Genomic DNA, 12287 nt, shown 5'->3' with positions numbered 1-12287 from the left:
TGCATAAGTGTTTACATTCACTAGCACGCTGAAACCTGCTAGTCATTCCGTAACTCGGAACTTTGTACTGGCATACATAGTACATACATCTTCTTTGGTAATTATAGCTTTAGGGGTCTTGATAAGATGTACAGATAAAAATATGTTTATGTCGCAGAAACCTTAGCCTTAAAGAATCTTCCATACTTTATTTTGGAGTATAGTATATAATTTGGTACACAAATACCAGTAATGCAGTATGAAAATCCTGTTACATTTAATGGTAGAAGAACCACATTTCCCACCTGATCATCAGTATGAATCTTTGAACCATTTCTGCATGTAAACACTCAGTCCTAACATTTCTTCATATCCCAATTTTCGTTAATTTCATCAGGTTTGTTTCCCTCCTCTTCCTTCTCCTTTTCTGCTATGCGCTTTCCCGTGAGCATTCTCTTCCTTATCATTGTAAAGTTTAAGTACAAAAGGGCATGGAGAATCATGCTCTAAATTCTTCCTCGTGGACTGGATCTTGTAAACTTGTAAAAAAGTATTAGGAGTACTTTATTCAGCAACTTGACAGAGGAAATGTCTTCACAAGTTCCCTCGTAAACAGAAAACTCATCTTCTTCATTACCTCGCATTGTCTGCCGCTTACTACTAGAAAAGATGATTCTATGTGACCAGTTTTCAAAACAGTCTTCTTACGGGGCTTCATATTTGTAGAATGAAATGCTCAGAATTCTGAAACGCTACAGTTATGCTACTAGCTCTGCCATTTCTCTTTGCCAAAATTTATTTGTCCCCCTTTCACCTACAAATTATCCTATTTCCAACATAGTCCTTTGGTTAAAGAAGCTCCTAAAAATCTTCTTTTGTACAAGACTTGAAATCCCCTTCTCGCTTAAGTTAGAATTCATGAAGTTTGTGCCATGACTGCGTCTGCATGTACACTTGCCAACTGTTTGGCTTAGTAAAGCATGTATCATTGAGAATGACAGTCTACCTTCTGTTACCACAGTGATGCCTCCCATAAACATTCGGTTGGTTCTCTTTTGACCACGAGGTAGCCCCTTTTATCTATTGAAATGAAACCCTTCAGACAATGTCCTTTCCAAGTGACCATCTATACATTATTCCCGTTAACTGAATAGATAACTTATTCATTTTTGGCCAATCTGTTCAGCTTCTGGATCCAACCTATCAAGCTATTAGAGCCTGAGACACAACCTAAACACTGGGTGATCTCATAGGTAGCCTGTATTATTGTCCTAATCAGAGAGTGCTGAATACTCTACTTCAATCACCTTCCTGTCTAAGTAGATGTTCATCTACCTAAAGGCATGGTTGGTTTGATAAGACCACATAATAATTTATATCCCCATACGGGGTTAGAGCCACCAGTGCACCTCATTCGGTGGAATGTAGGCATTACTTAAGGTTCTTTGCAGTGTCCCTTCGGCTCCTTGCTGTAATTACTTTCCTTCCTTTTACTTAACCTCCGTTCATATTTTCTTTCTTCCATCTTACTGTCCACCCTCTCCTAACAAAAAATCTATATTAATAAAAAAATCATACTAATTTATATATATATATATATATATATATATATATATATATATATATATATATATATATATATAAACACAAACCATTACATAACAGTAGGGTCCACTCTCTTTCTTCCATTCAAACTGTGAACATATACAGTGCTACCTTTATCCTAAGAACATAGGCCTTAGGCCAAGTGCTGAGACCTATGAGGAAATTCGGCACTGCAAGGAAAATTAAGTAAAAGGTTATAGAGGTGTAATGGAGGGAAACCCTTGCTGCAGTTCCACTTTGAAAAAAATGTTAGAAGAGGATGGAAATTACCTAAACTAATGCCTACAGCACAACGCACGTGAGGTGCACTGACGGCACTACCCCCTTATGGGGTTTATCTTTATCTGAACGGAGGTTTCATGCTGTGGTGGTAGATGAGAAACGTAGAGGATAGTACCCGACACTGATACAAACCCCCACAACATCACATGACAGGAGTAGCTTAGACGAACATTCTACTATCACATGATGTGGGTTTGTATGTTAAGAAAGGATAGGACATGATAAAAGATTAGTCTAACCAGACCTCTGAGCCTAAAAAAGGCTCAATTCTCAGGATGGTTCCAAGGAATTAACCTGAGAGAAAAAAAAAACTAGATTTTATTGTAAAAAACCGACTTTACTTAGGAACACAATAATTATGTTAAGTGAGAAATCCCTGCCCTCAGCGAGAATTCCTGATATTGTTGGATCTCGAGAAAAAAAAAAAAAAAAATGCGCCTCTGCTGAATCCATTTGGGCATTCAACGAGTAAGTGCTGGACAGTCCTGGGAACTTGGCATCCATTTCATTTCGTTGGGTCAGAATGTGGGGTTGTCATTAGATGACCATGAGAAAATCTAGTATGACCTATGCGGAGTCTTGCTAATATTACTTCTTTAGATCTTGCTTTTTGTGACGATGAAACCCATGGGTATACCTCAGATTTTATAGTTTTAAGCTTGTTTGATACTCGTACCGAGGATCAATCTGTTTGCCAATCTTGATATATAAGAGATTTGGCAGATGCTATCCAGTCTGACACAGGAGCATATGAAATTGTTGGGGTAATAGTGCATACTAGAATAGCTGCTGAATCTCCATTTTCATTTGCTTCAATTCCTACCTGTGTCGGAGTCCAACAGATTTTTATTGACAATCCAGATTGGAGAAGTAGGTGGAGTTTTATTTGGATTTCTTTGAAAAGTTGATTTGAAGATTTGTACTTCGTTTATAACATCAACAGCACTACGCGAGTCGCTCAAAATTATTGAAGAGATTGCTTGCCTTTCAGATATTATGTCAAGTGCTGCTCGTATGGCCGAGATGATATGAAAGGAAGGCCTACTTTGATTAATTCATTATTCGAGAAAGCTGAAGCTCCTACTCCGGTATTGTCTTTTGAGCCATCTGTATATATCATGAACTGGTTTCCCTTTCTTCGGATGTGCTCTAAGGCATGTTGGCGGTACATTTATGTATTAGTCATATTTCGTTTAAGAAAATGAGACAAAGTGGTGCATATTTTTATTAGTTTCAAAGTCCAAGGTGGTGGGTTTTCTATTGTAGGAGGGAAAATTAGTGTTATAATATATAAGTTCATCAAGAATTTGGCTCTTTTTGGGAAGGATGTTCAATCCTAGGATTACAATACAGGAAGCAGGTAACTGCAGGAGATGATCCTGCCTGTGGGGAAAGGCATCTACGTAGTATTATCAAGTTGCGGTGATGTCTCAAAGGTACTATGCCTGCCTCTGCTAAAAGGGAACTTGTTGGGGATGACCTAAATGCACCAGTACATAAACGTATTCCTTCGTGATGCAATGCATCAAGAGTTTTTAATGTTGCTTCAGATGCCGAAGAATACATAGGACAGCTGGAGTCTACTATAGATGAAACTGATGTCCAATATAACGTTAGCGTGGTGTCGCTATGTATAGAGTGCGATAGTTTCTATAATAGGGCAAGGGCTTTTATGCCATTGGCTTTAATATACTTGATGTGTGCTTTCCAGTTTAAATGTTGATCAAACATTATTCATAAGTACTTAACATTTGCACAGAACTCAATTTCAGTGTTTTAAAGATGGAGTTTGATTTCTTGGTCTTTCAGCCACCTTTTGTCTTTATAGAAGACCATGGATTTTGTTTTATTGGTTGAAGAACGAAACCCAACTGAATTTGCCATTTGTGATGGCAGTATTGATGACTCTTTGGGCATGTCTCAAGGAGCTACTCGTGCAGTATATGGCAAAGTCATCAACGTATAAGCTATTTTTAACTCCATTTGGTAATTGCGCGGTGATGTCGTAAATTACCAAGGCAAACAAAGTACAACTCAGGACACTGCCCTGAGGAATTCCCTCTTCTAAATTAAAGTATTCTGAATACGAATTTTCTACTCGTGTCTGGAAAGTTCTTTCCGTAAGAAAATCTTTAATGAAAATTGACAGGTGACCCCACAACCCTACTGAGTGAAGTTTTTGCATGATGTTAACTCTCACGTTGTGTCACATGCTTTCTCTATTTAAAAAAAAAAAGACAGCTACTGTAAATTTTTTCTGACCAAAGCCCTTCCTGATATGGTCCTCTAGATATGTTAGGAGATCTAGGGTTGACCGACCAGCTATCGAACCTGATTGTGTTAGAGTTAGTATGGATTCTTTGATGATAACATATGTTAGTCGTGCATTGACCATTTTTTCTAAAATTTTACATAAACAGCTTGTGAGAGATATTGGTCTGTAATTAGTTGGATTACTTGCATCTTTTCCAGGTTTATTTATAGGAATGATAATAGCATGTTTCCACTTGTCAGGGAAAACACGCTTCAGCCAAGTGCTGTTATGAAATTTCAGTAAATATGATTTGGTTATAGGGGCCAGCTTTTTGTATCATCTCAAGTGAAATCCTGTCATGACTTCGGGCCAAAGGATGGCACGAGTCGACAGCATTGTTTATTTCAAGTCTTCAACAGTTTCAGAGTTGAGTATGACATTTTCTTTCTGTTTTCTTATGGCTTAAAAATGTGCGTCCAGACTAGAGTAAGCACTTATGTTCCCAAGATGTTTTCCTATTATATTTGATATTTCATATGGGCCATGATATGTTTTCTCATCTTGGTATATTGCACTTCTAGGAGGTCTTACATATTCATCATTAATTTTCTTTATCTTTTGCCAAATATCCTTCACAGATGTTTTCGAAGATAAGCTTTACACAATTCATCCAAGATAAAATTTGTCCCGCTATTACAGCTTTGCGAAATTTGGCAGTTTGATGTAATTGATTGTTATATTTATTGTCACCATCTTGTTTAGAATATTTACACTGCATGGCATCTTGCTGAGGGATTTCAAGCGGGTTTTAAGTCTGCTAAGATTACGACTTAATATGTGTTTGATCTTTATTAAGGTCGTTAAGGTTGGAGCACCATGGAACAAAGGATTTCTTGGGGTGTGGCTTAGTTTTAGGAATGCTTTTGTCAGCAGCATTTATTATAAAGTCTGTGAAAAATTTACATGTAGTATTGTGATCTTGAGTGTGCGGAAATGGTGGTATATTACGGGTGTATAGCACGATTCCAATCAGCATTTTGAATATTGAATCTTACGGGTGATGATATTGTGGCATTATTTAAATAATTTAGGACAATGGGGAAATGGTCACTGGTGTACGAGTCATCCAGAACATTCCACTCGAATCTCTCGGCTATATACAGAGAAGTATGTTGGAGCATCACTTTCATTAAGACAACAAAAGTCATGTTCTACAATATACCTCTCTATGTCAGTAGAGTGGCTGGTATCCCAAAGGGGACTATGAGTATTAAGATCTCCTACTATAAGTAAGGGGTCAGGTAGACAGTTAATTGATTCGGATAGATCACTGAAGTTTGAATGGAAATTTGGCTGATTGTACAAATTACATACAGTGATCATACTTTTATCGGGCATATGTAGTTTAACGGCTGTTATCTGATAGAACAGAGCTGGAATATTAAAAGGTTCATATATGTTACACTGTTGCGAACATATATAACAGTGCCAAGTTTTCCACCACCTGTTGGTGAATAACAAGCAAGGTTGTAGTGCCGGACTTGTGCAGGGTTGGGCCCTACATGTTATAGGCAGATGCACATGGGGTTGTAGTCCCGTAGGATTCTTTGTAGTTCACCCAATCGCAAACGTGTCAAAAGACCGTTTATGTTCCATTGGATGATTTTATGGTTCATTACTGAGTGGTATAGGTTTTAAACTCTGCAGGTTAACTGCAGATTTTATTTTGTCTCTTTCTTTATACATATTTGAGGTGCTTTGAGGTTTCTTAATTGTGGTATTTATTTGTTGTTTTCGTGATTATATGTATATATATATATATATATATATATATATCTATATATATATATATATATATATATATATATATATATACATATATGTGTGTGTGTGTCGGAAAGGCCGTGAATTACTCTATATTTTGATATATGAAAAAAGTATTGGTTAAAATGTCGTCGTTACAAACTCAACAGTTGACTGTTTTTCATAACTGATTATTAATGTCTATTTTTTATTTAATTATTTCCTCCTTGTATTGGAAAGATTCAGAACATAGTCCATCCTCATGATGGTGCCAAGGCCAACAGAATTCTGTTGGCCTTGGATGGTGGGCTAAAGATATTTTCGCAATCGAACAAAATTATTCATGCAATTCCGGATTGAGTCTTCTGTTTTGGTTGGTAATTGGTTGCAAGCACTTATAAAGCACTCATTACAACCACAAGACTGAGCATGCTTGTTGTTGGTAATTGTCGATTCAGTCTTTCTGACTGGAGTGTTGACCCCTTTATTAAAGACTGATTTTTTTCTGCATTAGAAACTCCGATTTTGTGTTCCGAATGTTTCCTCTGCGGTAAGAAATGTTGGTTTAAGGAACTACTTGATTTGCTGTTAAAAAATTTCGGTTTGGTGGAAAATTGGAGTGTATTAGACACATTTTGATTCACACCAATAGCGTGATTTTCATTAGTGCCACACAAGGAAGTAATGTAATCAGTGTCACAGGTTGGGATTTTTAGAGAGTCCATTACAGGTCCCTTGTTGCTTGTTACCTTGTTGTATATGTGATAGGGATGGAGGGCAGTTGTGAACCTCCACTTGTGATGAAGTCAGCAAAATTTCTTTTATGAACTCCACACTTGATGCAGGTAGGGGTTTTTTGAATTGACTGCACTTCTATACATTTGATTTTTTATTTTTCATTTTGGACGAGTTCATTCCAGGATACTTTTCTTTTTGTCATTTCGGGAGTTGGAGTTATTTGATCCTTCTTCCATTGCAGTTCCCATAGCAAAGCTATCAGAATCTTCAATGGTAATAGCAGCAGCAGTGGATAGAACAATGAACTTATTTTGGATGTTAGTACTATTAGCATGTTGGATATGTTGCGTATCTTTATTATTCTGCTGCTTGATATTATGTTGGTTAAGTTTTAGGTTTCTAACAGCAGTTGTGAAAGAGGGATTTTTGGATGGCTCAAGGACTCCCCTTACTTTTAACTCTAGTCTAGCTTCTTTAATTGTCATTCCTGTTCTAGTCATTGAGAGTTTAAGTTCCATTGTATTGGTAAAAGGAGCACTCTTTAGATGTAGCATGATGAGCTAACCCACAATTGGCACACTGCGGAGGACTACAATTCCAATTTGTAGTATGCTCTTCAGATGAGCAGACTGCACACAGTCTTATGATGATATTTTTGTGTGTAAGGTCAAATTTTGAGCATTGTGTGCACTGAAGTGGTTTTGGTATAAATGGGCATACTTCTCTACTTTGCCCAAGAATTTTAATTTTAAGTGGAAGACTTTGGCCAGAACATTTTACTTTTGCAATTTTAATTTGTTTATTCTTATCCCTTCAGCTTGGAATTGGTCATGGATATTATTATACCTTAGTTTTAAGGGAGTCAAGTAGCGTCTTGGAGGTAGATCTTCACTCTCAATGTTAGGTAAGATGACTGTACCTTGTACATAATTTAACATTTCATAGCTTGTCAGTGTTACTTTTATGCCATTAATTTCTATTATGTTCAAAAAAGCAGTGGACTGTTTTTTGTGGTCACTTCTAGTAACCATTCATTAGTTTTGGTATAATTTGTTTTCAACTACTATAGCAGTTGGAATTTTATGTTCTGCTTTAAGGATCAGAGATCTTGACCAGTTCTCTGATCCAAAAAGGTGGTCAAAATGCACCAGTGTAGGGTCCAGTCGGACATTTCTTTTCCTTTTTAGGACCTGCTTTGTGCATGATGCCAGTGTTGGGGGGTTGGGAGGGTTATTTGCCTCGATTCAGAGTTATCTTTTGCTATGTATGGTTTTTACTTTTTCCAATTTTAATGTTATTGCACCCAGATGGGTGATCTGATACTTCACTTAATCAGGATGGTGGTTCTTTGACGCGCTAGTGTCATCTACAACTACGCAAGGGTGGTTAGAGGAGGGGTTCCAGCAGTTGTCAACTGTGCCGCAACTGCACCATCAGAGGGCCCAGGGATACTCAAATCTTTATTTATATTTTCCATAAAGATTAGAGGAGGAAAAAAAATCACCTGAAAACTTTAAAATAATGTCATCAGCCTTTCACTAATGGCACAAGTGAGAACTGACTCCCAAATGTCCGCATCCCTACCCTACCCGACAGGGAATGGCACAACACGATTAGTGTGGCCTAAGTGTAAGCTAAACCTGCTTGGTAGGACTGAGAGTATCACAAGAATACAATCATCCCCACCCTAGTCATGTTATGGGCAAACCGGGTAGAATGCCAAGCGTCCTATCTCCAGACCCAGACCCCCCTGGAATCCGTGGTCCAGCTCCGAAGAATAGTTCTGCCCTTGAGATATCAAACTGATATCCCTTAGGTCTGAACATTATCGGGTAGTTGATGGTCCTACCACTAGGTCTGAACATTATCGGGTAGTTGATGGTCCTACCACAGTTTCTGCCATTTAGCTTCAGATATAGACCCAGTCCCAGCAATATCTTTCCTTATTTATCAAGTCCAATAAATTTTTGCAAAAGTGGAAAATTCCACAAACAATAATCCAAAGATATATCATTATGGTATATGGGACTCTTGGACTCGAACCCAGGAACAAATTCCTGGGGTTCACAAGACCCCTCACCATGTCAAGGTGGTCCCAGGTTGAGGGGGTTATGTTAGGAAAATACCAATTATTGTAGAATGTCATATTTTGGGGTTCTCTAATCTTCTGTTGTAACAGAATTTGCTTTATTTTGCTAAATTGTAAACTGTATATAATATCCCACTTTAAACCAAAGTATAAATTACCTAAGGCAATGGTCTGTAAGTAAGAAAAATAAAATTGATTTAGAAAATTATTATTTCTGGTAGCTGAAGTTGAATAAATTGAGTCCCATTTGTACTGACTGTTCTTATGTTTACAGATGTACTTGCTAACGAATGAAATCCTATCTAGACAGTCTACATGGAAGATGTCTGAATGTGATGTGTACATCTTCCTCCTCAGCAATGGAGAGGCCCTAAAAGAACATGCATCAGTGAACCATATTCGAGCAGTTCCATACGAGGAGGGATATTATCCACCACCATTATGGAATTACAAAGGATATTACATTGTTTTTCTCCTTAAGGCTGAAAATGCACTGCAAACTGCTACAAACATGGTAACACTTTATAATTTCAAAAAGACTGAAAACCTTTTGCTGTTGCGACCAAGCAGAAATTATCTTTTAGCTTCCACACATTCCCTATATTCTGTTAGTACAGGTCTAACATTGCTTGACTTCTGGTCACACAAAAAGTTTCACAAAGGACAAAATTTATTTCCAAAAAAAACCAATAACCTAAAAGGTGCTGAACTTACAGTGGCTACATTTGAACATCCACCAAGTGTTGTTTATGTCTATGATGAAAATAACAACCTTCGTAGTCGGATTGGAGTTGACATGCAAATAATACATGGTCTTACCAAAGCAAAAAATTTTACAGTAAATTTTAAAGAGGTCAGTTCTGTAGAAAAATGGGGATTTAAATATTCCAATGGATCTTGGGATGGCTTAATGGGGGAAGTCATTAAAGAAACAGCTGACATTAGTGTTTGCAATGTTTTTAATGAACATTTCCGATGGAATGAGGTTGACTTTTCATATCCCTATAACTTTATGCCAGGATGTTTTATTGCACCTTCCCCTAAACCTTTGGTAAACTGGATTTCACCAGCGCTTCCTTTCACCTGGGACACTTGGGTATCGATTGGAGTTTCACTGATAGTTGGTGGCATTCTCCTTGCTATCATATCAGCATTAAGTATAAACAAAGAATCCTCAGAATTCAAAAGCTTGACTTACAATTACCTTTACATTCTCACTTCATTCACAATGCGTTCTGTGACCATTATCCCCTCATACAATCCAACACGTATTTATGCTGGGTTTGTGTGGTTATTTTCTCTGATTATCTCCACAGGTTACTCTGCCAATCTAGTAGCTTTTCTTTCAGTTACTACAACTACAAGTCCAATCGATACTTTGAGTCAACTGGCAAGCAGTGGTCTGAGATTTGGAGCACATTCTTTTTGGAAGACCCAGTTTTCAGGTTCAAGTGATCCTGCAGTTAAATATATTTTTGAAAATCTAGAGACTGATTTAGATATTTATACCCTATTTGAAGAGGTAGACAAAGGAAAATTTGCCTTAGTGGAAAACAAACAATATCTTGAAGTCAACAGGGATGCCAGGTTTACATATGGTGACGAGGCAACAATTCGTATTGTGGGAGAATGTCTCATCCCTTACAGCATTAGCTTAATTCTTCCCAAAAACTCACCACTTACACCAAATTTGGCTACTGATCTCCTACATTTATTCGAGTCAGGAATGATTCAGAAGTGGCAAAAGGATGTAGTTACACTTTACCGCAAGCAGTTTGAGGAAAAGCGCAAATTAAAAGCCTCACTCATTGTTTCTGGTACTAAAGCTCTTAGTCTTGATCACCTTCAAGGAGTCTTTTACATAACTGGCATTGGATATATAATAAGTGCCATATTATTGTTCTTTGAACAAATTTTTAAACCAACCACACAGAAATCAATGACAATGACAGACAACTAATAAACTATGGACTTGTGCATATTTTTGTGATTTAAATCTAAATAACCAATTGATAACTACATAAAAGAGTTCCCCACCAACAAATTAAAACTGACTATATGGACTCTCGAAGATATTTGAGGGTTTAATAAGGTAGTGAAATATATAAGATTTTACCCTTTTTTTCCAGGCATTTGGAAAAATTTTTGACTGATCTGAATCACTACTGCAATACTTAGGAAGCAAATATCATGGCATATGGAAATACTTTTCTTTAATTACACAGCAGGTCATATTTGAGATTTTGAAGAATGCAAAAACCCATCCAAGGTAGTACCTGCTAGATAATTTAATGCAATACCCATAAATGTGGTTAAAAATGATCATGCATAATCATTTTCAAAATAAGTAAAACAGACCTGTGCTTATGTTGTTTCTTTAGGATTTTTAATAATGGAAGTACTGTAATAAAATGAACTTGTATGTTGAGAAAATGTTTTTTTCACCTTTACAGGATAGCTTTGCAACTGATGTTATCATCATAATCAATAAAGCATTAATATTAATGTTTTCTGTTATTTTCCTTTTATGTCTGTGGGATATCTTACCATTCTTTACATTCCAGTGGTATTACAATAGCTAAGATCATTAATTACACACCTTACTTTTCTTGCACAAAAAGGGCTTAAAATTGCCCATGAAAACAGGAAAAATTAAAATAAAATCTTTCAGTAGTCAGGAAACCCAAGAGGAGAAATTTTGACCAACACTAAGCCTAAATAATAATACAGTGCAGTATTTCACAATCTAACACAATGTAATTTTGCCTGGACTCTGTCCTCTAATGCAATTTCAAAGCCTAGATATGTTATGAGAGAGTTAACCATGCAGTCAAAAGTCCTGACATATGACTACCAAACATCACTGACACTTGCAACAACTTTATCTGGTGCAAGTGGCAATAGGTCAAAGCAAAACTAAAATGCACAAAAAAGACTAAACTAATAAAATTAAATCTTGAAGGGAACAGGTTGAACAGGTAAGAAAAGGAAGGTTGCCTAACACAATGTATATGACAAAACTGCTGCTTAAATGGGAGACACGTTAACTGCTGTTAGTAGAAATTTAAATATAACTGGTAACTAATACAAAATTGAGTAAATAAGCACTCCTGTGAAATAGAAAAAACTATATCATGCCCAGCTATTTTCAGGTAAACATTTATTCATTTTCATTTATGCGTTTACATTCTCTTCTGTCAATTTACTTTTATAACATATGGGCACTCTGTTTTGTGTAGTATTTCTCCAAAGTTCAGCTACCTTCCAAGTTTGCTTTGTATTAATGCTTATTCAATTTTAATTGTAACAATGAAGAAAAAATATACTGGATTCTGAAACTGGAGATTTATCTTACCTTTCACAGCACAAAAAAAGTTTTTTAAAAATATTAATTACAGAAAGTAAAGAAATTTACATAATCACATAATGTTGATGCATTTTGACTGTATATTAGTACTTTGTCCTTTTAATGATACCAAAATAAAGTACAATTATTTGGCTTCAAGGGGAAACCAAAATAAGCATTCTCTTGAAAGA

At 36.5% G+C, this 12287-nt stretch overlaps 1 protein-coding gene across 2 annotated transcripts in view; it reads left to right on the top strand.

Annotated features, from left to right (window-relative positions):
• The window catches only part of LOC135206477 (glutamate receptor ionotropic, kainate glr-3-like), a 19853-nt gene extending 7988 nt beyond the window's left edge, over nucleotides 1-11865 (top strand). Inside the window, exons 1-2 of one of the 2 annotated variants that reach the window (XM_064237852.1) lie at nucleotides 7431-7565; nucleotides 9025-11865. In XM_064237852.1, coding sequence (XP_064093922.1) covers nucleotides 9025-10710 — 1686 coding nt within the window. In that variant the 5' untranslated portion in view covers nucleotides 7431-7565 and the 3' untranslated portion in view covers nucleotides 10711-11865. Of the gene's footprint in view, nucleotides 1-7430; nucleotides 7566-9024 lie in introns of those variants that run through there. The other variant, XM_064237851.1, reaches the window with a different exon arrangement.
• Nucleotides 11866-12287: the final 422 nt, after the last annotated feature.

This window comes from Macrobrachium nipponense, chromosome 31 (assembly GCF_015104395.2).
Source record: "Macrobrachium nipponense isolate FS-2020 chromosome 31, ASM1510439v2, whole genome shotgun sequence".
NCBI classification, from domain to species: Eukaryota; Metazoa; Arthropoda; class Malacostraca; order Decapoda; family Palaemonidae; genus Macrobrachium; species Macrobrachium nipponense.
Note: the sequence above shows the minus strand (reverse complement) of the source record. Positions and strands in the feature narration are given on the sequence as shown.